General features: G+C 40.6%; 2 protein-coding genes across 18 annotated transcripts in view; one reads left to right on the forward strand and one right to left on the reverse strand.

Moving 5' to 3' along the window:
• Positions 1 to 15,795, forward strand: part of gpat2 (glycerol-3-phosphate acyltransferase 2, mitochondrial) — a 180,560-nt gene extending 164,765 nt beyond the window's left edge. For all 16 annotated transcript variants that reach the window (XM_026187656.2, XM_026187655.2, XM_026187664.2 and 13 more), the window contains 7 exons: positions 148 to 329; positions 877 to 954; positions 1,675 to 1,800; positions 8,884 to 9,004; positions 10,286 to 10,354; positions 10,728 to 10,783; positions 13,170 to 15,795. In XM_026187656.2, the coding sequence (XP_026043441.2) occupies positions 148 to 329; positions 877 to 954; positions 1,675 to 1,800; positions 8,884 to 9,004; positions 10,286 to 10,354; positions 10,728 to 10,783; positions 13,170 to 13,286 (749 nt within the window). In that variant the 3' untranslated portion in view covers positions 13,287 to 15,795. The remainder of the gene's footprint in view (positions 1 to 147; positions 330 to 876; positions 955 to 1,674; positions 1,801 to 8,883; positions 9,005 to 10,285; positions 10,355 to 10,727; positions 10,784 to 13,169) is intronic.
• fahd2a (fumarylacetoacetate hydrolase domain containing 2A) lies at positions 15,467 to 24,714 on the reverse strand. 2 transcript variants are annotated; one of them, XM_026187445.2, is made up of 8 exons: positions 24,575 to 24,714; positions 22,955 to 23,220; positions 22,497 to 22,713; positions 21,451 to 21,510; positions 21,198 to 21,360; positions 18,566 to 18,674; positions 17,976 to 18,063; positions 15,467 to 15,896 (listed from the first exon to the last, which is right to left on the reverse strand). In XM_026187445.2, exons 2-8 carry the CDS (start codon positions 23,218 to 23,220, stop codon positions 15,834 to 15,836), a joined length of 966 nt encoding a protein of 321 aa, XP_026043230.1. In that variant the 5' UTR covers positions 24,575 to 24,714; the 3' UTR covers positions 15,467 to 15,833. The 2 variants fall into 2 exon arrangements, with proteins under 2 accessions (XP_026043230.1, XP_026043229.1); XM_026187444.2 differs by having other exon boundaries at positions 24,512 to 24,627.
• Positions 24,715 to 24,868: the final 154 nt, after the last annotated feature.

The raw sequence follows: 24,868 nt of genomic DNA on the forward strand, positions 1-24,868 counted from the left end.
TTCCAAAGAGCGTGTGTAATGGCTAACAGGTTTCAGCCAAATTGTAACCTACTTAGCTGTCATAAACAAACACTTGCTTTGCCACACAACACCTGTGCTGCACATTTGGTCTTGAGGAGGCAAACAATAAAATGTTTGTGTTCGTAGCGTGTGCGGTGTCAGCCATGCTGTGCGAGGTGGCTCACAGTGGCGTCAGCAGCAGCGTGCGGAGTGACGTGGAAGGAGTGGAGGTCAAAGGTGACACGGAGTTTGATGTGGTGCTCTGCCAGTCTGAGCTCACTGCAAGAGCCTTGCAGCTCTGCCATCTCCTGCCTCCGGGCTTCATGCCAGTGAGTTTGAATTCATATCTCACACACACACACACACACACACACACACACACAGCCAGCGTGTCTCATTCAATGGATGTTTAATGGAGCTGAACAGCCATTCATCCTGCTCTGCTGCCTCTGTCTCAGCCAGAGAGAGGTTTTGGATTGTATGCGTGCACTGTGTATCTGTGTGTGCGCTTGTGTGTGTGTGTGTGTGTGTGTGTACATGCTCCATCAAACTGACTTCAAGGGCTCCGAATCTGAGCCAGAAATACTATTCCTTTTTGTTTCCCCACCTTTCATTTCGGCAGCTGCTCTTTCTTGTCTCTGCTGCTTGCAGCTACATTTCTCTCCCCATTCCTCACAGAGAAACATCTCTCCTGCTCTGATTCCCCTCCCGGGCACCCCTTATTCTCGTTCTAAGATGATTCCTACGTCTCTACTACACACCTTATGTTCCCTGTCAGCCGTCTCCCTCTGCATTTTTTAGATATGTGATTGGCTGAAGCTGTTTGTAACCTTGCCTCACCATTGAATCATTTGCCCTCTCACGTTTTCTCAATAGCCTTGTCAGTCTTCCCAGAGTTTCGCGCTGGATGCCATTGACAGTCTGGTTCGCTGTGGCATCCTGATCCAGGAAGAAGTAAGAAAAATTTTAATAGTTTTAAAAGTTGGGCCTTATAAAACTGCGTAATTTAACAAACAAAACTGCACTGAAATCTTGTCCTAAAGGTAGTTTAATGAATTAAATATGTAATAGATCTGGTGTGTGTTTTACCCAAAGATGCAATTTTAATGTTACCTTCAACTCTTTAATGTTTTCTTTGTTTGAATTTGGTTTTATAACTATTTAAGTTACTCTGTACTCATTGGAGACTTTATATCATACACCTCCACAATCTAATGCAGTCCAGCACCGCTAATGAGGCCACAGTTCACCAGAGGATGGTGTTGTACTAGAGAGCGTTCTATTGCATTGCTTTTAGACTTCAGTAGAAATCAGGTTCATTTAACTCTTTACCCCTTTAAAGCCCACTAGGAGTAACTCTTGAAGCCTTTTTCTGAATGCATTTCAGGTCTGCTTACAGGAAAAGAAGTGTCTGGGTTTTCACCAGAAGGCTCTGTCTATAAAGGTTCCCTTGGAAAAAACTACTCCAGTGGTGGTCAAACCACATCTTTATTTATAGATACTGAGATATCAAAACTCGTGGTTAAGGGTGCAGGGCGGTCGTCAAATGACGTCTTTATGGGGGAAAGAGTTAAAGACACAATGTCATCCATTTATCCTGTGGTCTCCATTATATTTTGCATATTATGTTAACCAGAGCTTGCTTCTGTCTGTTCTGCCCACTATCCTCTGGAGGTTCCCAGGGATGTTCCCATCTGTGATTTCTGGAAGAAACAGGAGGGTCCTCTGACCTGGACCACTTCTGACGACCCTTATCACAGCGATTCTGACTGCGAGGAGCCGGACTTTTGCTCCTATAAGGTACAGAAGACCACTGGCTTTCCTGAGCCCCTGTAGCTCCTTCATCTCTCTTCTGTTGTGTCCAGTATAGAGCTGGTTCCACATCTTTCCACTGAGAGAAATAAAAAGACTGGATAGACTGAAAAGTTACATAAAAAAGTTGAAATGACTCATTTCAACGTCTGAAGTGAGTAGGCTTCATAGACACTGAAGTGACAGTTGAAATTTAAGGCCCACATCTGTTATGAAGCCTTAAGATCTGGTTGGCCGTGATTTTCTTCCCACGGATATTAACTCATCGTTCTCTAAGTAGCACTACTTAACATTCAGCTCTCCGATATGCTTATTATGGTAGTTTGTCCTCAAAAGGCACCGTTGTGGGACTGGCTGTGCGCTGGCCCAAACTGCCTACAGGACATGCACAGAAAATACCAGAACAACCACATGAAATACAACTTTAAAGCAACTGAATCTCTATTATAAAAGCACCTGCATGGATAGAGCCCACATCCTGAATGCCAATTAGCAGTAAGGTCTTAGATTTAAAAGAAGTCCAACTGTCGTGACTGTTGGACGTGATATCCGACTTCCAAGGTGTCCAATTCACCAGCTGTCAAAGGTGCAGGCATGTTATTCGTATTCACTGCAGAGCAACTTTGAGGTGATGGTCTCGGGAGTCGTGACTGTGCAAATGTAAATCTGCATAGAGAAAGAGCAGCAGTTTTATCACATTGATGTGAGCAGGCATACTATTTAACAGCTCTGCTGGCAGCTATGGAGATAGCAGTAGCATTAACCAATGAAGCGTTTTAAATGCAAGCTTCAGCATCATAGAATCCAGTAAAGATGAGGATATTGTTATTCAAAGTTTTAGCATCCACGTGCTTGGAAGCATTTTGTTTTGCCAGATGATGGAAAAGGTAAGAAACTGCATATTTGCTTATCGCACATTAAAGAACCATAATGGCCGTGGGTGCTGTCATCTTAAAATGGCTTTTCCTGTTTAAATCTCGGAACAATGAACATTTGCTTACATTGTGAATAGTCGACACTATGAGCAGTTTAAAAAGAAAAAAAAGGTGATACCAGCACTTTACATTATGTTTTGCAATAGAGAGCATTTTCAAAGACTTCAGTGTATTAAGTCTTTATAGATGTGTTGGTTATAATATGTAGGACATTCAGTTATATGTGCCCACCACCTGTCTGTTTACAAAAGGCAAGCCATATATAGATTTGGTGCTTTTCAAGTCTGCCACTGAGCTCTGCATCATCATTGCTTCATTGCTTCCAAAAACACATCACCCTCCACCTCCTTGCCTCCTTCCTCCTAATAGTATTTAGTTGTACTTTAGTTGGTAATGTTAATTTGTTCATATTTGTTACAGGTTGTGTATCCCAGGTTCTGTGAAAGGAGTATTGTGAGCTCAGTGGTGCTTTGTGTGTGCTTCCTGGGATTTATTTCAAGCATCACATGAGAAAAGTCATACAGGCAAACAAAACTGTACTTTGTAATTCTCCAGTAAATAGTGGAAACCTACACCTACACTTTCAAATGAAAAAGAGCTGGCACATATACTTCAAGCTCGGGGTGAAAAAAATCTAATGGTGTTACATTTTAGCTTCAGGGCATTTTTATGTTCCTATTAGATCATTTTATGATATGGACTGATAAATGGACTGACGTTATATAGGGCTTTTATCAAAGTGCCTTACAATTTGCCTCCCACATGCCCATTTACACACACACTTGTGTTTCCATTACCTCACAATCATTTCCTACAAACTTACAGACTGAAACTGCCACTTTTCTGAACCTAATTTTACCTTAAACTAAGTTTTCACAGAAAAACTCAAATTAGAACCTTTTTTCTTCCCAAACAGGAGTCAGGTGGTCAGAGCAAGATTTATATACCCACAACCTGAGCCATACAAGTATGCACACAGAAACTATTGGCAGTAAGGTGCCACGAAGATACTACCTAACCATAACCACTAGGGGCAGGGAGGGTAATTGGGGTCTTAAGCAAGTAGACTTTAACACGTGGGCAGGAAGTATCTGAGATCAAACGCAGACCACCAACCAGCAAGATGATTTTCTACCTTCTGAGCTACATGTCACATGATGTCATAATAGTAGGTAGAGCCGTCTTTCTGTATATGACCTGCTTTTCATATGAATGATTGCCAAGCGACACCTCTGAATACTGGAAATTGCACTCTTCAGTGTGGAGACTACTCTTCTTTTGTGCTTCGCAATTCTCTACTATTCATATGCCTAACTCTGGAAATACAGGCCCTGATTTTTTTTATAATTTAAAGATTTTACTAGCATCACCACACAACAGAAAGAGCATCCTTATGACTGGCTTTGCCACATGTAGCTCGCTGGTTGACTGCATAGTGCCACCCACGCTGGCATAACTTCTTCTCATTTCAGCTTTGTCCACCAAGGAAGTGCCGCACTACAGTTTACAAAGCTCCACTCTTTCAAACTCCATCTTTTAACTCTCTCCATCCAGTACGCTCATTTTTCTTATCCTGCCGCCTCTGCACTGCTATCCTCAGTTCAGGTGCTGAAGCAAGACTGCATACACCTACATAACAGACAGCAAAAAGTATTCCCTAACCTCAGTTTGCCTAGGTAGATTCACTTTTGTTTTGCAGGCAAGAAAAAGCAAGAAAACTTTGCTGTTTTGTTTTCCCAAATGTATGTATATATTTTTTTGTTTGTGCGTATTAGGTTATTTATTCATGCTGCCTCTCAGTTATGTGAAACAAACAGTAAAATGCAATATAAATAAATCAATATGATCGACATTTTAGTGTTATTGGATTCTGCCATTTTCCTTTTGGATCCAATTTTATTTCTGTAGTTTAAAGCTCCTTATATTATCTGTGTAAATACTGTGCTGAAAATGCATTTTTTGTTGCACTTTGCAAACATTCATTCTTTGTGTAATGTCTTTGCTAAGCAGTCTCTCTGGACTTGTTTATACAACAGCTGCAGTGCTGACCTTTTTGTTGTGATGTGCTTTTACTGCTCGTACAACTCAACTCGTGATCGTTACTCTGACGGCTCTGTTTTCATCCTGTCATTTTTGTCTCCAACTTTTTCTGTGTATTTAAGTGCTTCACCTTTTTTATAATGATTGTTTAAATGCTAATTGAATTAGCCCAGTTGACTAAGTGGCACCAGTTCATTAGCAAAAATATAAAAAGTTGTTATAAAAGCTTAATTAATGCATTATTTTTTAAAAAAAAAAAAGGATTGTATGCAGATATAAGGTGCTGTGCAAAAAGCCCCATTTCTTTATATTTTGGGTATCTAAAGAAGCCAGGCTTTCTTGTAATGTTTTAAAGTGGTCTTGAGAAATAATGTTCAAGGTTCTGAAGGCCTTTCAGTTTTTGTTTGGACATTACCTGCTTTTTCCACCCAGAGGGATGTTTTTTTTTATTGTTTCTTCACCCACTTAACACTGATCTGTGAATCAATACTTCGGTAATTAGGCACCAAACACAAGGGATGAACAAAGAGTTGTTTCTAAAAATAGCAGACATCTTAGTGAAGAAACAATTTTATTTTAGGTGCTTTATTTCTAGCAGCCTGTCCCGAAACATTTATTCTTATTTTTTTTAGTCGAATCTATGGATCTACACAGTTTGAAAGGCATAAACAGAGTTGTTAGCTGAAAACTTGGTGTATCTTGGGTGCAGTGTGTCCTTAACTGGATAGGTAGAGGACAGAAGAAAAAAAAGACCTAAAAATTATCAACAACATATGAACAGTATCTGAAAGTCATCTCCTTTAGAGAGAAAAAATCGACCTGACACAGAACCTGAGAAATGCATCCAGCCCTCCGACTCATCCATCCACTCCTCTGAAATGGTGGTAGGGTTGCTGTCAAGAAGCCATTCTTAGGGAAGGCAAACCAGGAGAAGAGGCTGAGGTGTGCCAAATTATACAAGAACTTGACTAAAAATCTGTGACAATAGTTCTTGATGGAGTGATGAATCCACATTTGACATTTTTGTTCAAAATGTCTACAGCCATCTGTAAAACACGGTGGTCTGTCATGGTTTAAGACTCTATTTCAGCAAGTGGTATTGGGAATCTTGTCAAAATGCATACCAGGTACCATCAGAAAGCATCTGACTGGAAACAGCATCATTTTTCAGCATAATGTTGATCATAAAAACACTTCCAGTGCAGTAAAAGCATAACTGATAAGAAAACCCCCCCACAGTGGAACACTATCAGTCATGGAGTTGTCTCCCCAGACCCCAGACCTCAACATTATTGAAGCAGTGTGAGATCATCTTGACGGAGAACGGACCAAAATGCAGCCAGTGTCCAAAGAAAAGCTTTGAATCTCCTTCAAGAAGTCTGGAGAACTAATCCTGAAAAGTTCTTAAGAAAAGACGAGGAAGCTTGTCCAAGAGTTCAGACTGTGTTGAAGAATAAACATATCAAATATTGACTTTCAAGGCATAAACTATGCCTTACATACTGTATTTACGTGTTCGTTTCCACGTTTCAATAAATCACTGCACCTTAACATATTCCTAGCAAAATATAAAGAAATGAGGATTGGCTCAGACTTTGATATACTAATGTAAGCCCCAGCAACATTTAAGGTATAAGGAACAATTTTATTACTTGATCAGACATTTTGGTCTGTGGTCTTCATCAGGGTGTCACCCTGAATTATCTTAGACCTCTTAGGACCCTTGTTCTTCTCCGTGCACTTTGAAAGTTGTGGCAGAAACCTCCATTCTCTTTCCACAAAACCTAAAGTTTAGATGAGGAGAGCAGAATCAACCAAATATGAGCTGCAAGCTGTTTGGTGCAGTTGTGTAATGTCCAAAGAAAATGGAACATTTTACAGGAGCAGCTGAACTCCACATGATTATAATGTCCCCACACACTTTATCAAGTAGTTTAATGAACCACCAGCTTCATGGCCCCTCTCATTATCTGATGTACTCATTAACGCAGTCTTTATAGCAAAATTTATTTCCAGTTTCTGAGACAAATGAAGAGCATTTTATAGAGTAATTACACAGTTTATCCAAAGTTTGAGTACACAGCCAAGGACCTTAATGTCAGGCAATGAAAGATCAAATTTTAAAGCATTTATGGATATTTTAGAGAACAGTTTGGTTCCAGTTTTTTGGGCAGCTGTCATATTTCATCACGACTGCTGTGGTTAAATCCAAGTCCTTAAAGAAATGCTTTTCTTAGTCTGCTGTTCAGGAATCTGACTTGCTGAATCTTAGTTTTCTAAAGGTTTGGTTTAACAATTTTAAACACTGTTAATAAAATTATAACCAACTTCAGATTCAGTTATTCTGGACTGCAATAGTGTTCATATGCCGGAAGTGACCTTGAGCTACTGCAGTAATTCATGTTATGGCAAGGACCACTCCACTAAGTAAACAGAAAAGACACTCTATCTTTACTTTCAGACACCAAGGTCAGTCAGTTTAGAAAGTGTAGTCGTAAAATCTATCAAACAAAAATGGCTATCGTGTTGTCTGCTTCAGGAGAGGAAGGCCGAGACTTCCCTTTGCCGCAGAGGATAACTTCTTAGAGACTCAGAGATGAACAATTAACGGCAGCTCAGATTAGAGCCCACATCAGTGCTTCCCAGAGTTCAAACAGCAGACACATCTCAATATCGACTGTTCAAGGGAGGCTGTGAATCAGGCCTTCATGGTCGAATTGTTGCAAAGAAACCTCCCCTGAGGGAAACCGATAAGAAGAAAAGAACTGCTTAGGCCAGGAAAAAGGGATGGGAATCAAGACTGGTCTTTACATTGTCCAATCCATTTTTTCCTCTGGTAGTTGCAAAACCATGATGTCAAATTCACAGGAGTTGAGCTTTTCCACAGGTGAAATACGTGATTCTAAAGCTGGGGGGAAAAATCTGTATAGTCTTAATTTTTTGTTCTTCTTTGTACACAGATCAGGAGGGATTAAGGGATTTGTATCAAACAAACTGTTATCAATATCCATCCCTACAAAGAAACACAAAGAATGGGTTTCTGGGCTTTGATCTTAGTCGAAGTTTTGGGGTTTAGATTTTTGGTTCAGCCCACTGCGACTCCGAGAAGGTGAAAGGATGTCGTTCCTGCCGTGAAGCATGGAGATTGTTGGTAATACTGTTACAGATTTATCCACAATTGAAGAGATCTATACAACATCCTGCAGTGACACAGCATCCCATCTGGTTTATGATTAGTGGGGCAATCATTTATTTCTAACAGCTATTTGACCAGGAAGCAGAGTACTTCTAAACTTTTGGTAGGCACTGCAGATTAGTCTGTTGTTTGAAGTCATTGAGAAGGCTTTACTCTTTCATTAGTGTTTGTTTTCTTTGCTGGTCTTTCGCTTAAATGTAATGCACTTAAAAAAGGCCACTTGAGGCTGCATACCTCTGTCAAGGCTTAATATTACCTCTGCACCATTCATGAGTTGTGTATCTGGATTCGTTTTTTTGTATCTTCATAAAAACATTAAGAGATTTCTCAGATTTAACTGTGATATTAAAATTGTGCATTTGTTAGAATGTGACACAAAATGTCCAATTTACTCCCGTCTCACAATAGCAGCGAATCCTTCCAAAAAATCCTTGAATTCAGATCCATATTGGTATCGACTCCAAATGTTAATCATTTCTAAGTTGGGCCAAGCCCCACTTTTGTGAAGTTTTCATGCAGATCTGTCCAAAACTTTTTGAGTAATCCTGCTAAAAACGGACCAACAAACCAAACCAATCACACGGCTTACTTGGCAGAAGTAATTGGGCTCCTTCTGTCGTACCGTTAATAGTCTTGGATGTATTTATTATCCACTGCGATTTTCTTCTACAAACAGTACATCAGCAGCACTCTCATAAAAATATGTTGCCTTCAAATATTCAAGCCTCAGCGAGTCAACAGTTTATTTTGAGTAATATCACATCCCAGAGCTGTGCATCGTCCTCCTGACAGTGAGTTTAAGTATGTGGTATTGTAGTAGAAAATAATCTTTCAACTCTTCACTGCCTCATTCTGATTTACTCTTATGTGTCCTTCGTGGCCTGTGTCAACTTTTTCTAGATACGACAGCCAAGTCACTGTCCAGAGATGCTGTTCTTCCTCTGCAGAATGCTAGCTGGACATCTCAGGGCGCTATGCTGGACCACTATGGGGCTGGATCTCTTTGAGATGCCTCTGGCTGGTATGTGGACACTGTTTAAGGGAAGCTGGTCACCTGTGTTCAATGTGGGGTGGTAAACATTAGATAGGTCATAAATTCCTTTTGTGGTTACGAGTAATTTGGCAATCTCGTGATCTGGTATTAGAGTGACTTTTCAGTCAGGCCTACTCTAGTATCGATGCATGCAGTGAATGCTGGTGACATTTTTCATGTTTTGAAAACCAAAACTATACTGATTTAAACTCACCTGCAACAGCAATTTCCAAGGTGTGGTCTGCAGCCCCCTAGTGGCCATGAAGGTACTGCAGGTCAGCTACAAATAGTCACTAAAATTATAAAAACCCTTAATTGTTAATATGCAATCAAAGCATTTCAAACTAATTATGCATTAAGTATTTTTTTTATTTTAAATGGTCATTTATCTCAACAGTTTTTCATTTCTCTTGATTAGTGGTGTAGAAATGCCATGTTGCCTAAACAAAACCTTTGACTGTCGAATCCACATCAAGTGGACTCCCAAAAGAGCAAAAATTAATCAATGAAAACAAAGTGCTGTTTTAATATGTGGGAACCTCTGCACTGCAGTGTTTTCTCACAGTGAAGCACTCACTGCTTCAACTAGAAATGCCATTCTGACCATTTTCCCATGTACATTTAAAAATGTTCCAGAAACCTAAAACCAGAGCACAAATATCAACTTTTGCCATAAATTGAACTCCCTTCTGTGTTGAAGATAATCACCAGTGATCAGAGCTGGTTCTCCAGCCACAACCCAAAGACCAAACAGCAGTCTTTATTGGAGGAGTTGGATTTTTCCAGGCCCAAGAAAGACCATCAGGTCAAAAACAGAATGTGAAGCACGCACATTGTTCTTTTTTTTTCCCACGTTAACAGTGATGTACCTTATTAATTTATCCCCCATGTTCATATTGTGAGTGCAGAGTTCTACTATATCACCCTGTAACATCTGAGAGTGAGCATTAAGCACCAATGACCCGAGCTGCAGGGTGTGCTTTTGGCCACACAACACTATAGCCACTTACACTCCCCGCCCCCATTCGCCAGATTTAGCTTCTAGTGACATCTTCCTTTCCCACAAACTCAATGCAGAGGTGACCAAGGAGAGGACCTTGAAGGGGATACAAGCAAAATTAAAATCAGATATGGTTTTTGCTTTTACAGGACGAATCAAAGAGCTTTTATCTAGTAGCTTTTATAATAAGATGGCTTTATCTTAGCAGATTGTTCTCGCTTTGTTTCGCTTGAATAATTGCCTCCATTTTCATGTCTTTCCTGCTGCAGAAGCTGAGTTCGTGGCTCAAATACACTCACATCTTTGTGACACAGCAAATAAGAAGAAACAGCACTATGGTGAGTTCAACCTGACATCCCTCTGGAAAAAAAAAACCTCACAAAGAACTTCCATTTTTGTGTCAAAACTTTAAAAGCTTGTCACCTTGCCTTTTTTTTAAAAACTGATTCAGTGTGTGTTGTAACAAAGGTACGTAGACCAGAGAAGAAAAACAGCTCCTTTCACTCCCATCACATGCTATCCTCCTTGTTTAAAAAAAAAACACCATAAAAGATAACCAGAAAATACCCAAATGACCCTACAATGTTACACTCTGAAAAAAAATACAGTCCCACTGGTATGGCTTTGTTCTCCTATCCCAACCTGCTTTTTCTATATTGGATATCTGTCTGTTCTTTTGTTTCATGTGCGTCTTTTTGCTGTATCTCACAGAGAGCTGCTCAGAGGAGGCGGCGCACACTGCAGTCAGAACACTAATAGACCTGGGGGTGAGTGACAGCCTGTGTGTGTGTGTGTGTGTGTGTGTGTGTGTGTGTGTGTGTGTGTGTGTGTGTGTGTGTGTGTGTGTGTGTGTGTGTGTGTGTGTGTGTGTGTGTGTGTGTGTGTGTGTGTGTGTGTGTGTGTGTGTGTGTGTGTGTGTGTGTGTGTGTGTCTGTCCAAATCTGCCTGTGTGCCAGAAATTATAGCTCCACTCAGGACTCAAAGTTGAGGTGCTATCCAACTCTCAAAAAGTTGAAGTGATCTCCAAATCACTATTAATCAATCAAACTGGTGGCATTTTTCAGTGGCTGTGAACAGAAACCTGATGTTTGATGCAATAGGAAGCCTCTCTGCCTGGCTGGAACCAACCAAATCCAATCATGTAGGAGGCAGAAATGTCAGTTCATAAAGAGAATTCACTGAGCCAAAGACATGAGTTATTTAAAATTAGGAAATGGAAAAAAGTAGCGCAGACAGGTTGAGGTCTCTTAACTGTGACAAAGTGGTTTACATTTGACATTCAGGTCTTTAACCTTTCCCACCCCAGAGGTCCCTGTGCCGGTGCCATTTTTGGTAGGGTTGCACTGAGAAGTTTTAAAGCAGCATTTACACATGAGATCAGTGTTTACAGTCCCATATTTATAAGGCTCTAATAAACTCTCTAATTCACAGTTGGAAGTAAAATGATCGATAGAACAATCAATAATAGTGTCTCATTATAACCTCACTGTTTTTAAATGAACCTGTAATGCTGCTATCACAGTCTATTTCTGTTTTTACATTTTCTCCCATTCTAAGTTTGGACTAAAGATTAAAACATCTTTCGATCTCTGTAGATGTGCTGCAGTTCAGCTTCTATGTGGAAAAGGCTCCTCTAAATGTTGGTTGGTTGGGATCAATGATGCATCACTCTAATCCTTCCATCTCGAAACTTCAAATATCATAATTTTTACTGCATTCATTTCACAGCTGCAGTTCCTTGAGACTTTACACGCTAAATATATGACCCCCTTATAAAAAGTGATTTGTGATTACAGGTTTTTCTACCGGGAAGAATTTAAAACTACTAGACTCCTTTCAGTAATAAGAACGTAACCTTGAAAAAGCCACATGTTGTGGAGTGCAGGAGTTATACGCGGAATAGGACTTATTTTAACAATGAAGCATTGTTTTGATCTCACTGAAGGATATTATGCTGCATATTTTGCTGGAGTGTATGAAGCAACAAAACTTGTTTTTTTGAGGAATCCTCTGTGGCACATTTCTCTTTCTTCCCGTTGGGTGTGAGATGACCTGATATGAAAGCACTCCACCAGGGCACAGTGAACTCTGGATTAAACAGAAACTTTGATGAGACTGGATAAAGGCCTCATGTATATTGTGATAGATTATCATGCTGCTGCAGCTTTCAAGTCTGCGGATGTTTTTTTTGTTTTTTTTTTTCTTTTCATAAAATGAAAGTTGGAACACAGCAAATGGTTTGTCTTGCAGATGAATATGAGCCTCTCTTATCTCCATCTGCTGTGATTCTGCAAACAGCAGCAGGAAATATTGAAGAGAAAGAAGGGCACCAACTTAAACTCCGAAATCTGAACAGAAACGCAGGATTTTCCAGAATGATTTATTGTGTAGCTTTTGTTTAGTGTTGGTTTTATTCATGTAAAGGAGTCAAAAGCACCGTATAAATGAATGTTACTTACTTTTACCTTTTGTTGTAGGAGGTATGATTTTCAGAAGAAAGAGCAAAGAAGCAACATTTTTATCCCTACTCTACCACTACACCAGCCTTTCAACTCGGCAGGCAAAGTGTCTGCTCCCATCAGTCTTCTCTTTCAGTCTGCGGGTTGGGAATCGCGGTCTTTTTAAAAATAGAGCATCATTGACCCATTTATCTGCAAACATCTCAAGAGGCAATTATTAAGTTTATTATTGAGGTTATCAGTCAGAAATGGACCTTTTCTTCATCTTAAGCCTCCGATGGTAAGGCAGGGGGAATTCTAAGATCTCCAAGTTGAAGCAAACAGGAAATGTGCTTCTAGTTTTTAGGAAACTTTAAAAGAAAAAGGAAGGACAACACAATCTTAAGTTTGCCTCTTTCATTTGGCCTCATTATTTCAGACCTTGCTAAGTGAATTAGGTGATGTTGTTTATGTGAAATCTGTAGCTTTGTTTTTCTCTTTCATTTTTGAAGCGTTGTTGCTTTGGGAGCTTTTTGTTTTTATCCGTCTTATTACCTCACTGTTTTTTATTCAGCCTTGTGCAGGAAGCGCTTTGATGAAGATAAGAAAAAAAGCTGCGCACTCACTTTGTTCAAATAAAGGTTACTAAATAATAAGCACTGTGGTTGCGATGCTACTAACGTATCTGTGTTTCTGCTCGTTATTTTCAATTCAGGTCCTCTTGGAGGAGTGGCAGAAGGGAGGCGTCTTCCTGGCTGTTAGTCCTTTGTTCCAGTTGTCAGAAAACAGGCAGAAACTGCACCGCTTCATCTCTCAGTACCTCTACAATTAATACATTTAACTGAGCAGCATGACTCAAGGCTTCAACGCGGCTTTGTTTTCTTGCAGAGTCTGACCTCATCCTCTGTTTGTATCAAGGGAGCCCGTGTTCAGTTAAAACAGATGCATGCTGAGCCAGGACGCTGGTGTCTTTAGGTTAATTGCATTTTGATTTTTCAGTGATGAGACATTGATTTTAAGTTTATCTTTAGTAATAGCATTTGCATAAAGCCGCAGGAGAGGAGGATTATTAAGTCCCTGTAATCAGTTGTGAGGACTCGCTGTAGGATGACGCTCGTTGGTACAGTTTGCGCATCCACGCATGTTTATGTTGTAACGAAGGATGCATCAAGTTTTGTCTGTTCCGTGAGAAAATGTTTGTTTGGTTCTTTATACTCAAATAAAAGTTCCTGTGTCATCATGACTTGAACAAAAGTGCAAAAAGTTCACTGTGTACAAACGAAACCAACTACAGCTCGCCTCTGTCAGTGCGCCCCAGGGCACCTGTGGCTACAATGTAGCTTGCCATTGCCAGTGTGTGAATGTGTGTGTGAATGGGTGAATGACTGAATGTAGTGTAAAGCGCTTTGGGGTCCTTAGGGACTGAGTAAAGCGCTATACAAATGCAGGCCATTTACAGCCCTTTAAAGTAGTTTATTAGTTATTAGTTAGTCTCTTGCACACAGCCATGGTTCTGAGCTGCTCTCCTTCTGGACATAGATCATTCAGTGCTGAGTCAGACCTCTGGAGAGTCTGTATGTCTCACGTAGACCTTTTGACATTAAGATGCAGAGACAAATCGATGGCTTGCTTTAATGGGGACTTGGAGGCCTCTGTATTTTGGCGTTCACAGCTGACTGTTTGTACAGTCACATGCCAGTGCAGCTGTTTTTACTCCTTCAGCGAGCACAGACCACAGCCGCAGTGGTTGAGCTGCCATCGGCCGTGAGAATCTACTGCCCTCTAGTGTTGAGCTGAGGATACTGAGTCCTAAATAGTTGTGGAACTGGCCTGTAGCCGTGGCCCACTCGGAACAGAAATTAAATTAGAAGGTTTGCGTTTGAGTATCTGTTTAAGAGCAGCTACCGAGACTTAAAACAGAGGATTTGCATAATAAGAAATGTGAGTTTTGAGGACTGTTTTCCATGTGAGCTGCTCTCACGTGGAAAAAAGAAAATCATGAACACCTTTAAAAACAAACAAAAAACAGGATAGGGATTGATTGGCTGTGGCATTTTGAAGTCGCAATTCAGACGATGCAAAATACTTTTTTTCTGAGTTATTATAATTATTATACAGTTGCCAGTGGGGGTGAACTAATTTAGCATTTTTTCCATTAATTTCTGTGAATATGTAAGTCTGATTTCATATTCGAGGTGTTCCTTTAGTCTTCATAATAAAAAACTAGAAGAGTGCTGAAGATTCCCTCTGCACTGCGCATGAAGTGAGGCTGTGGATCCAGAATAATAGATGGATCTGGGTTAGTTTGTTTTCTCAAGAACTTCAAACAGTGTCTCCAAAATTTCCTTTAAAGGGTCCTTCCACAAACTCGTGGATCCAGATTAACTCCAAAGGTTTATCTTGGGCCAATCCCCGCCTTCAGTAAACACTTTCATGCAGATCTTTTCATAACTTGTTTAGTAATCCTCTTGGCAAACAGACAAACCAATCACGTAACATCCTTGGATGAGATGAAAATCTCCTCTGTGACTTGTGAAGATTGCCTGAGGCTGAGGTTTTTTTGTAGGGTATTTTGAGGTTAGCGAGACACTGAGCTGCAAAGCACTCCACTTTGCACCATATATGTTCAACAAAAAGCTAACTAATCTTAAACTGGAGCAGTTTACAAATTATAAGGGATACAGTGGTCGAAACGTAGCTGCCAGTTTGAGGATGTCAACATGTCACACTGCTGCAAATTGTAAACAAGTACACTGAATCCATCCTTGAAGCTCTGTCAGACATATTTAAAAGCTGCTACATGAGTCGAAACACAGATCGAAGTAAAAAAACCAAAAAACAAACAAAACACACAGTTGGAAGCAGCATTTTGTAATTTCATTAATTTCCACACATCTAGTAATCTGTTTTCCTTCTTTTATGGGAAAGATGATGTTCTTTCACTTCTGACTGAAGTTTTACACGCAGTCTTTGATCCTGAATATTAAATCATAATTAGAAATACTTTTTACGTCAGTGTCAAAATACTTTTTTATTTTCACATAAAAAGAAAAATCAGTAGGTTCACGGTTTCTTCTGCACAGCACGAGTGGGCGGCTGCTGATGGAGGGTATTTTTTACAGCTCGTGATCACTCTGAGGTTGAGTCACATAATTACTCTGTTTTGTGTAGTAAAAGAAAATAACACATTTTCTCTCCTCACAATTACTGAAGTATCATGAATAAAACATTCATCAGGGAGTTTTACATATCTCCTGATGGTTTTTTCACATTATGTAAAAGGGGGAAAAAAAACTATTTGAATAGTAATTCATTGTGAGGGTGATCAGAAGGTGCAGTTCAGCGGCTGATGTTCATTCATGGATTCTCTTCCCAGGGTTTACACCACTTTGTTGATTATAGAACCTAATTGTTCTATCTGGCACTCCACCACGTCCCCCTTCTGGAAGAAAAATAAATGTTTTAACACTTAATTAAAAAAACACATTTCAAATCACTGCCTTATTATCTGTTAGTAATTAATGGGGGAAAGGACAATATAGTCCTTTTATGCCTCTTTTCAGCTACGTTTTTTAAATTCTTTGCCTTTACTAAAGTGGCTTTGCATTGATTCACAGTTTAATTTTTGTTTTCTGTTTTAGCTTCTTTCTCCAGGAAGAGCCTTGCAGCAATATAACAACCACAAAATGTCAATGAAATTAAGCGACTTGCAGCAACAACAGAAAAAATAAGTGTTAGCAATGCTAAGTAGGCAGGTCCTGAGTTCGCTCAGCTTTGCTGGCCTCACATCCAAAACCACTGCTTCTCATATGAGGGAGTGGCATGTTCATTAGATGGTTACCTAGGCAACCAGAGCCTGGCCATTAGTGACCTACTGTCGTCTACAATCAATTTACTTATGTGTGACCTAAGGCTTTATTCTGATTGGCCGACCTTTGTAAACCAAAGGTTTGAACAGATGTGTGGAGATTCTGTGCTCACACGTGGAAAAGAAAGTCATCACAGGAGACTTTCTTTTCCACGTGACTGTAAGCGCCTGAGATGACAACATTAACCCTCTGAGATCTTAAATCATCATCAGTTTCAACCCTCAAATTTAACCTGAAGCCAAATTCTCAACTTAGGTACTCTGAAAGAGCCATTTTTTCTTTCTTCACCCCTCAGCTGTACGGCTCATGCTGTATTACCATCGCCCCACAGGATGAGCAGGTGTCGTGGACACGCATGTTTGTGAATGCGATGACTCGAGAACGAGGCGGCGTAGGAGTTTGAAATTGATACCGTAGTGTTTTATTAAATTATTCTCCCAAATCTTAGCAATAAGGGAACAAATAAAACAAGAGCACTCAGAGAGCACAACTGCCCCCAAAGGGCAAATGCTATACTACAACTTTGATGTTTTATTATGTTTTTATTACAAAATGATGATGTCAGCCTGTTATATTATCATTGTGACATCGTAGGATGTTATTGAAAAAATAAAGTGTGTTATACAGCTCCCTCTATGCCCTTTCACGTGATATGTTACTCATTATTTATGATTTCTTGAAAAATGTTTTCATGGTCAAATACTTATTCAACCTAGGTACTCATGACCCCCAAGGCCTGGTATATTGTTGTGAAGTTTGAAGACGACTCATAAAAAATTGTGGGTAACACAATTTTCTTTACAGATTTTCACATTTGGTCTGACGTCGACTTTTGTTTCCAAAACCTAGAGATAAGGTCTTGTTATCACTTCTGATTACTTGAGCCCTGCATATTACTTTGTTGCTGATGGTTGGTTGTGAGCGACCTTCCTAACCCTCTAATGCAGGAGTGTTGAACTACAGTCCTCGAGAGCCAGTGTCCTAAAACTTTTCTGTCTCTGCTGCAACACACCTGAATAAAATTAGTAAATTTTATTCAGGTGTGTTTACTCAAGCACATTTATATATATGTAAGTGTTTGGAAAAATGTACTTCAAAAAGTGCTTTTATTGCACCATGTTCATTCACTCAAGAGCTGCTGTAGCATGAATCAAATGGCTGAATTGCTGCTTCAGCATGCAATCAAGTTCAAGAGTCTTGCTAATGATCTACTAAATTTATTCAGGTGTTGCAGCAGGGATGCATGTAAAGGTTTCAGGACACTGGCCCTCGAGGACTGGAGTTGACACCTGTGCTCTAATTTAGTACCCTGTCAATCATCTGTATCCTGTACTTATTGGTGATCATTTCATGATTTCATGAACTGGGCTCAAAAGTTCTTGAATGTCACCGACTTTCTACAATCTCTGGTTTCAATATTGCTGCCACTTCTTGGGTAAGACTTCTGAGGGTTAACGAGCCTTCTTTGATACCATACAGAGATAAGAATAGAAGGGAAAAAGCAGTCTGATAGATATTACCTGTGCAAACACCAACCTCATTATTCAATACTTTTACCATGTTTGATAGAGGCATAAACCACATTGGTAACAAAACATGTCCAGACCAGCTGTACATGCTGCGAATTCACTTTTGTCAGACTATAAAATCACCTTGAGAAAGATGGGCGGCTTTCTAAATGCACCCACGCCTGGAGGAGTTCCTGTCAGAAACACATCGCCTGGAATCAATGTCACAAACCTATCAATAGGGGAAAAAGCACAGAGTGGAATATCAGAAGAATTACCATCACTTCAGCAAATTAGGATTTTCTTTCTCGTCGTCGCGCAGTATAATTTCAGTATTAATTTAGATTAAGCCGGAGCATGCGAAACAATATCTCCCACAGATTATTCCGCTGTCTGCACAGATCCTGTGAAAGGTGCTGTGGGCTGCCATTATTAAGAGAATAACACAGGCATTATCACCAGTAAGTTGAGCGAGAGTGGGAGAGGCGTTGTAGTCTTAAAATCTCAAATCAGATCAGAGAACGCTCCAGCTGGTCAGGGTGCCGGTTGGGGTGGATAAGTCTTAAATGAAGCGTGTAATTTTAGCTCAGAGTCGGCAACTTTTTGTGGCTTCATTTCTTAACTTCCTGGAATCTGAACTCTCAGCTTGAGTTACTCAAGCAGAAAAGAGTACTTTGTTATGTATATGAGTACATAAACACACAGTATCTGAACTTCTCATTTATGGAACTTACTTTGAGACCCAAGCGACAAGCGCTGCTGTCTTGAAGATGATCTGATCCGTGTTGCTGTCCTGGACCGTGTCTCCATTAACCAGGCAGCGGATGCTCAAGTTATGAGGATCTGAAGGAGAAATGACACATGAAGTAGTTTCCTACTTGTGACTTTAGGCCTAAAGATAGGAGACAAATTTGTAGGGAAATAATTTTATTATTTTAAAGAAGCTGGTGGAAAGTAGTCTAAACAAATTTATTAGACCACCCGTCATGAACACACTATTATTTTTTCAAGAGTACATCTGCATCGTGGATAACAACAGTTTTTATGTTTTAGCATTTAAATATCATTTCTGACCTGTAGACGGGGGCACTGTCTTTTCAACAGTGCACTATAGGATACATGTGATCACTCAGAACTTTCTTCTGTGCAGTGATGTTTACACAGACTAAACCCATACATTCAAAATGCCCCCGACAGCATAACACAGCCACCTCCTCTCCCTGCAGGGGGGTCAAGCATCTAGGCTTTTCCTTTAAATTGTCACCCATCCGTAGAGGGTTTTAATTGCTCAGCTGTCTCTGTTTTACCTGCACGCAAATAACCAAAGTAAGAGGACAACGACACTTGTGGAGGGTAATTACTAATAATAAAAATTATGTAATTATCATTTTCAAACAGGCAGACAAGCACACTCTACCTTTAAAGAGCGATTTTCATTCTAACTAAACTTAGACTGACGTGGTCTTTGACAGCGCCGGTGTTGAATCATTTTTCAAGTGTGTTGTATAAAAGAAAAGCCTCGTCTCTCTGAAGAGGACATGTCAGCACGGCTTAGTTTTGCAAAGTTGCATCTGAACAATAAACAAAAAACTTCTGAAACAATGTCCAGATGAGACAAAAGTGGAGACATCCGGCTGTAATGCACAGCACCATGTTTGGTAAAATCAGCACCCTGTAAACCAGGGGTGGGCAACTCCAGGCCTCGAGGGCCGGTGTCTTGCAGGTTTTAGATCTCACCTTGGGTCAACACACCTGAATCACATGATTAGTTCGTTACCAGGCCTCTGGAGAACTTCAGGACATGTTGAGGAGCTAATTTAGCCATTTAAATCAGCTGTGTTGGTTCAAGGACACATCTAAAACCTGCAGGGACACCGGCCCTCAAGGCCTGGAGTTGCCCACCCCTGCTCTAAACTACGGTGATGGAGGGGTGATGATCTGGGCTTGTGGTCCATCCGGAGGCTATTTAAATGTCACCTTCCGTAGACGTGGGCACGCTGCTACCCTGCTCTGCTCCTGCACCATCTCCACACCACATCACAACGTTTGGTTATTTTGTTCTCCCCCGAAAAAAGTGAGAATGTCATCAGTTCTGATTGTTTGTCTGTTTGTTAGCAGTCTAGCATCCACAGTTCTCAAGAAATTATCTGTGAATGTAGCGCCAATGAGAGCTCGAGCTGATTTAACTTTGGTGAATTTTGGTCACACCAAATGTGAAAAATCTGTAAAAACTTCAATATTACAGCTTAGCTGTGATTCACACATACAACATCTGACATATACGGACTGCTTTACAGCACTGATGTGGATTTACATCTTTACTGTTGAGTTCAATAAATTTAGTCTTCATCCACGAGCCGTTTGTAACATTCACAAATGAAAGCCTGAATGGTAAATGGTCTGTATTTATATAGCGCTTTACTAGTCCTCAAGGACCCCAAAGCACTTTACACATTCAGTCATCCACACATTCACACACTGGTGATGGTAAGCTACATTGTAGCCACAGCCACCCTGGGGCGCACTGACAGAGGCGAGGCTGCTGAACACTGGCGCCACCGGGCCCTCTGACCACCACCAGTAGGCAACGGGTGAAGTGTCTTGCCCAAGGACACAACGACCGAGACTGTCCAAGCCGGGGCTCAAACCGGCAACCTTCCGATTACAAGATGAACTGCCAACTCTTGAGCCACGATCGGCCAGAACGAATGAACTGAAGCAACAATGTAGCGCTCATTAAAAAAAATAAAATAAAAAAAAAATCATACAGAACATAATGATGAAGATTTATTGCAGTTAAAGATGTTTTTTTACAAGCTACTGAATGTGTACCCAATGTTTCACAACTGCATGTAACAATAACCATTTATAGTATCTTACGCGAGTTTTTTACTTGTCAGCTCAAATAATGGCCGTAACCCAAAAGCAAATATCAGCGATGATCGCCTGTTAAGCACAAAAATCATCGCGGGACATTTTTATGTGAACATCTCATCTTTGAAAATGGATATTATGATGTGATGCAGGAATATTCTAGTCTGCATATAGAAGTAAGAATTTCTTTGTTTTGTTATTAAACCGTTGGTAGCAGAAATTAAACCGTGGTGAATCGTAAACATGATGGCCCACATTTGACAAGAATGTTTTTAGCCTTTAGAAATCCTAATGGTTACCATTATCATCTGGTTGGGGCTTTCATGCTGCTCCCATCAGCTACAAAAACAACATTTCCTCACTGAATTGCAGCTTGTTAACTCGGTGAAGCTGCTGGCGTACGGAATCACAGATAATTGCATGAGTCACCAGATTGTCTTTAATTCCCCCTTTCAGCCTCACGCTTCCTGCTGCGGATGCTCGTTCTCTCACCTGTCACGGTGTCAGTGGTTACTAAGGCTGGGCCGAGAGGACAGAAGCTGTCAAATGTCTTTCCTAGAAGCCACTGCTTCCCGTTACGCTTCATCTGCCAGTCACGAGCGCTGACGTCATTGGCCACGGTGAACCCGGCCACGTAGGAGAGAGCGTCTTCCTCCTAATAGAAAGAGGAGTGGAAATCAAGTCAGAACAGCTGCTTCGCCAAGCGTGAAAGCACCGCGGCCTTCATTGATGCTGTGATGCTGACCTTGATGTGTTTTCCTCTTCGTCCTATCACAAAGGCCAACTCCACCTCCCAGTCCACCTCCTTCAATCGCACAAAAGGCCAAGATGATGTAAAAACGGCGTCAAGAAGCATCACATGTGTATTTTTTAGCATTAATAAATTAAAGTATACTAAAAACAGCTTGTTTGTTTTTTTTATGCAAGTGTTGTGCTGTTAAATTATTGTCCTGCTCACATCTATCAAAGAAAACAAAAGAATTAATTTGATTGGTTAAATTTTAATCAGGCACTAAATGTGAAATATGTCACAGGGCCTACTTTTAATGGCTAACGTAAGGAGTCCCCCAAATCTTTTCTATAATACTTTGGTATTTTCTTCACTCTAGTCTGGCTTGTCCAGACCAGATTCCTACTTTAAACAGTGACCTACTCAACCTTTAACCACTCATGTAAAAGTATTTTTCCATTAAAAGTAAATGTTAATGTGACAACTTTCAAGGGATTTGAAGTTCAAAGCTAGAGAGATGCACTTCTACACAATCCTATCCAATTCGCATACTCTGAGATCAGTATGTAGGCTGCTGATCAGCAGTGGTCAAAGTGTGTGAGCTGTGCAGACTTGGGCTAAACAGACACAGCTCAGGGTGCACTGACTCTTTGATAACATACATTATCAGCTCAATGCAGTCTCTTCATTAGTTCTGGTGTTTGAACTAAGGAACAACACAACCCATTTGAAAAATATGACAGAGATGACCTTTATTATCTGCACACCACACTGCCTTTAACGCAGATAACGTGGGTCTGTGTCGTCTGTAAGGCTACATTAGATGTGTTACTCCTTTGGGAGTAATTCTGGATAATAAGAGCGGAGATTTCAGGCTTGTTTGAAGTCAAGGCTGATAAAAGCTAGAGGTGATAGCTCTTGTGGTGGTTTTTGCTCAGAGATCTTCAACAATCATCTTACAAGAATTTTATTTATTTTTTGTCTTTTTCTAGATATAACTTTGACTTCTTTTGAGTTAGCATTGTTCTTCCTATTAAGGCCTCTGTCAGTCTTGCCCTCACCTGGCTCTCAGAGGGCAATATGATGTCATCGTACGGCCCTGTGATGGCGCTGGGAAACTTGTTGAAGATGATTGGTTCTTTGGGGATTGGAGCATTTTGTTCCAGGCAGTGGTCGCGGTAGTTCATACCCACACATACCACCTTCTCTGGACCTGTCACTGGAGACAGCAGCTGGATGTCTGCTCGGTCTACTACACACTTACCGGACGCCAAAGCTCTGAGGATGATGATGAGGAAGACTTGTTTTAGATGATGTGGAAAACAGAAGTTGAACAGATGACCAAGCTTGTTGACGTATGTGAGAAAGAAGATTGTGTTAACTGAAAATACTAAAATGATGATGATTTGAGATGAGTGTAATCAAATAAGCTGATGATTGAGTCATTTGAGTAGAAGGAGCATAAGGCAATAGTATGGCTGTATTAATTAATGGCTTAATGGAAGAGAGTTGTTGATACCTCTGTGCACACTCCAGGCCCTTGTCTCCCAGCTCCAGAAGCTCTCTCATTGTTGACGGCATCAAGGGGTCAAATGCCTTCAGATCCACCACACTGTGCCCCTCACCTTGCTCCACTCCCACCCTGATGCTTGCTTCTTCACCACGACGTCGAAACTGCACCAGACGCATCGCTGCACCGCTGAGTCCTCGCCTCTGCACGTCCACAGCTTGCCCCTGAGCGATTACACTCCTGAAGATGCAAAAGGAGCGAAGAGGAAGTCTCATCTGTTCGTGTGAGAAGAAGAGGAAGTGGAAACAGATAGTAGAGGTCATACCTGATCCTTCAACAAATGCACAGTCCAAAGACATGGATGGTAGTTTAACTGATTTTGTGTGAATAAACATGAATAATCGTTTTTCTCTATATGTTAGCCCTCTGGTAGATTGGTGACCTGTCCATGGTGTAGTGTGACTCTCACTGGGATAGGCTCCGACCCAACTGTAGCCTTGAATTGGATTAGAGAAATAAGATGAAGGACTATAGCTTCATTTTCCTGTTGTTAGCTGACAGGAGCGGCGCCTGGTGTGATATGCTGCTGCTGCTTCAGGTGTGCTGTGCACAGAAGTTCTTCAGTATACACCTTGGTTAATAAATGGTAAATGGACTTGTTCATGCTGCACAAGGCCGGGCGTCATGGACACCCAAGTTTGTGAATATGAAAACTTAAGAATGTGGTCGTTTTCTGAAAATCACCTAGGATTTTAACATTTATATTAAAGGTGCAGCTACTAGGAGGCTGTAGTGTAGCACTGGTGACCACTACCATTTTCTACTTTTCTTGAGCAGTCAGTCAGCATGTCTCATTCTCACTCACACACACACACACACACACACACACACACACACACACACACACACACACACACTCTTTTAAATGTAAGTGACTTCTATCTAACATTCACACACACATTTACACTCCAATTAAGACTGACACTAAGCTTTAGTCTGAGATATCGAAATCCACCGACAGTAGACCACCTGAGCCACAGCTGAACAATGACTGGATATTTGATTTAAAGAAAATAAGGCATTTTCCCCCAGAGACCTGCCTAATATGACTGGATTGTTTCCCCCTCTATTTCTGACCATTCTATGTAAACTATAGCGCTAGCTGTGTGGGAAATCCTAGTATATCATCAGTTTCCGTTTATAATGCAGTGCAACGATTCTGTCATGCACTACTTTTCTAATATTCTCCAGATTCTGACTTTTAATGCCTCAGTCTAAACTCCTTAAACTCTTAAAACTTGAGTGAACCCTAACTTTTCTGAGAACCGGCTGCCATAATGGAGCAAGTGCAAATTAAGTTCGCTAATCTGCACAAAATAATAACACGTAATTATCTCCCGCTGTCGCATTGTAATAGAGCTGCAAGTTGTAACCACGGTGGAAAAAGCAGCTTCTCTGTGCAGCTTCTGTCCCTAGAAACGGTACCTGCAGCCTGGGATGATTTGCTTATCTCGGAAATTTTTTTTTTTATCATTTTTAACTCTTATTTTATACTAAAACACTTACAGAACAACCGTGACACCTACTGCTTCCACTTCGACCTTTGCACTGCCTTCAGTCAATACTCACCTCCGCAGTTTTTGCAGCTCTGCACAGAAAACACTACTTTTAGCTACTTCCGGTTAGCGTTTGTAGTCCGTCAGCTCAGTCTCGTCCAAAGCGAGATAAATCACTCAGCCAGCGACGGAGTGCAGCCACGATTATCATTTATATCATTGCTAGTTGTAATTAATATATATGTGTGATGTAATCATCTAAATTGAGCTTTTGGCTTTTTAATGAATCGGAAGTAGAAACTACAAATCCCTGCTGTGTCCTTATTGTGTCTTGAAGTACAGTAGGAAATTTGGCGGCCTGGCTAAC

The sequence above is a fragment of the Astatotilapia calliptera genome, chromosome 12 (assembly GCF_964374335.1).
Source record: "Astatotilapia calliptera chromosome 12, fAstCal68.1, whole genome shotgun sequence".
Taxonomy (NCBI): domain Eukaryota; kingdom Metazoa; phylum Chordata; class Actinopteri; order Cichliformes; family Cichlidae; genus Astatotilapia; species Astatotilapia calliptera.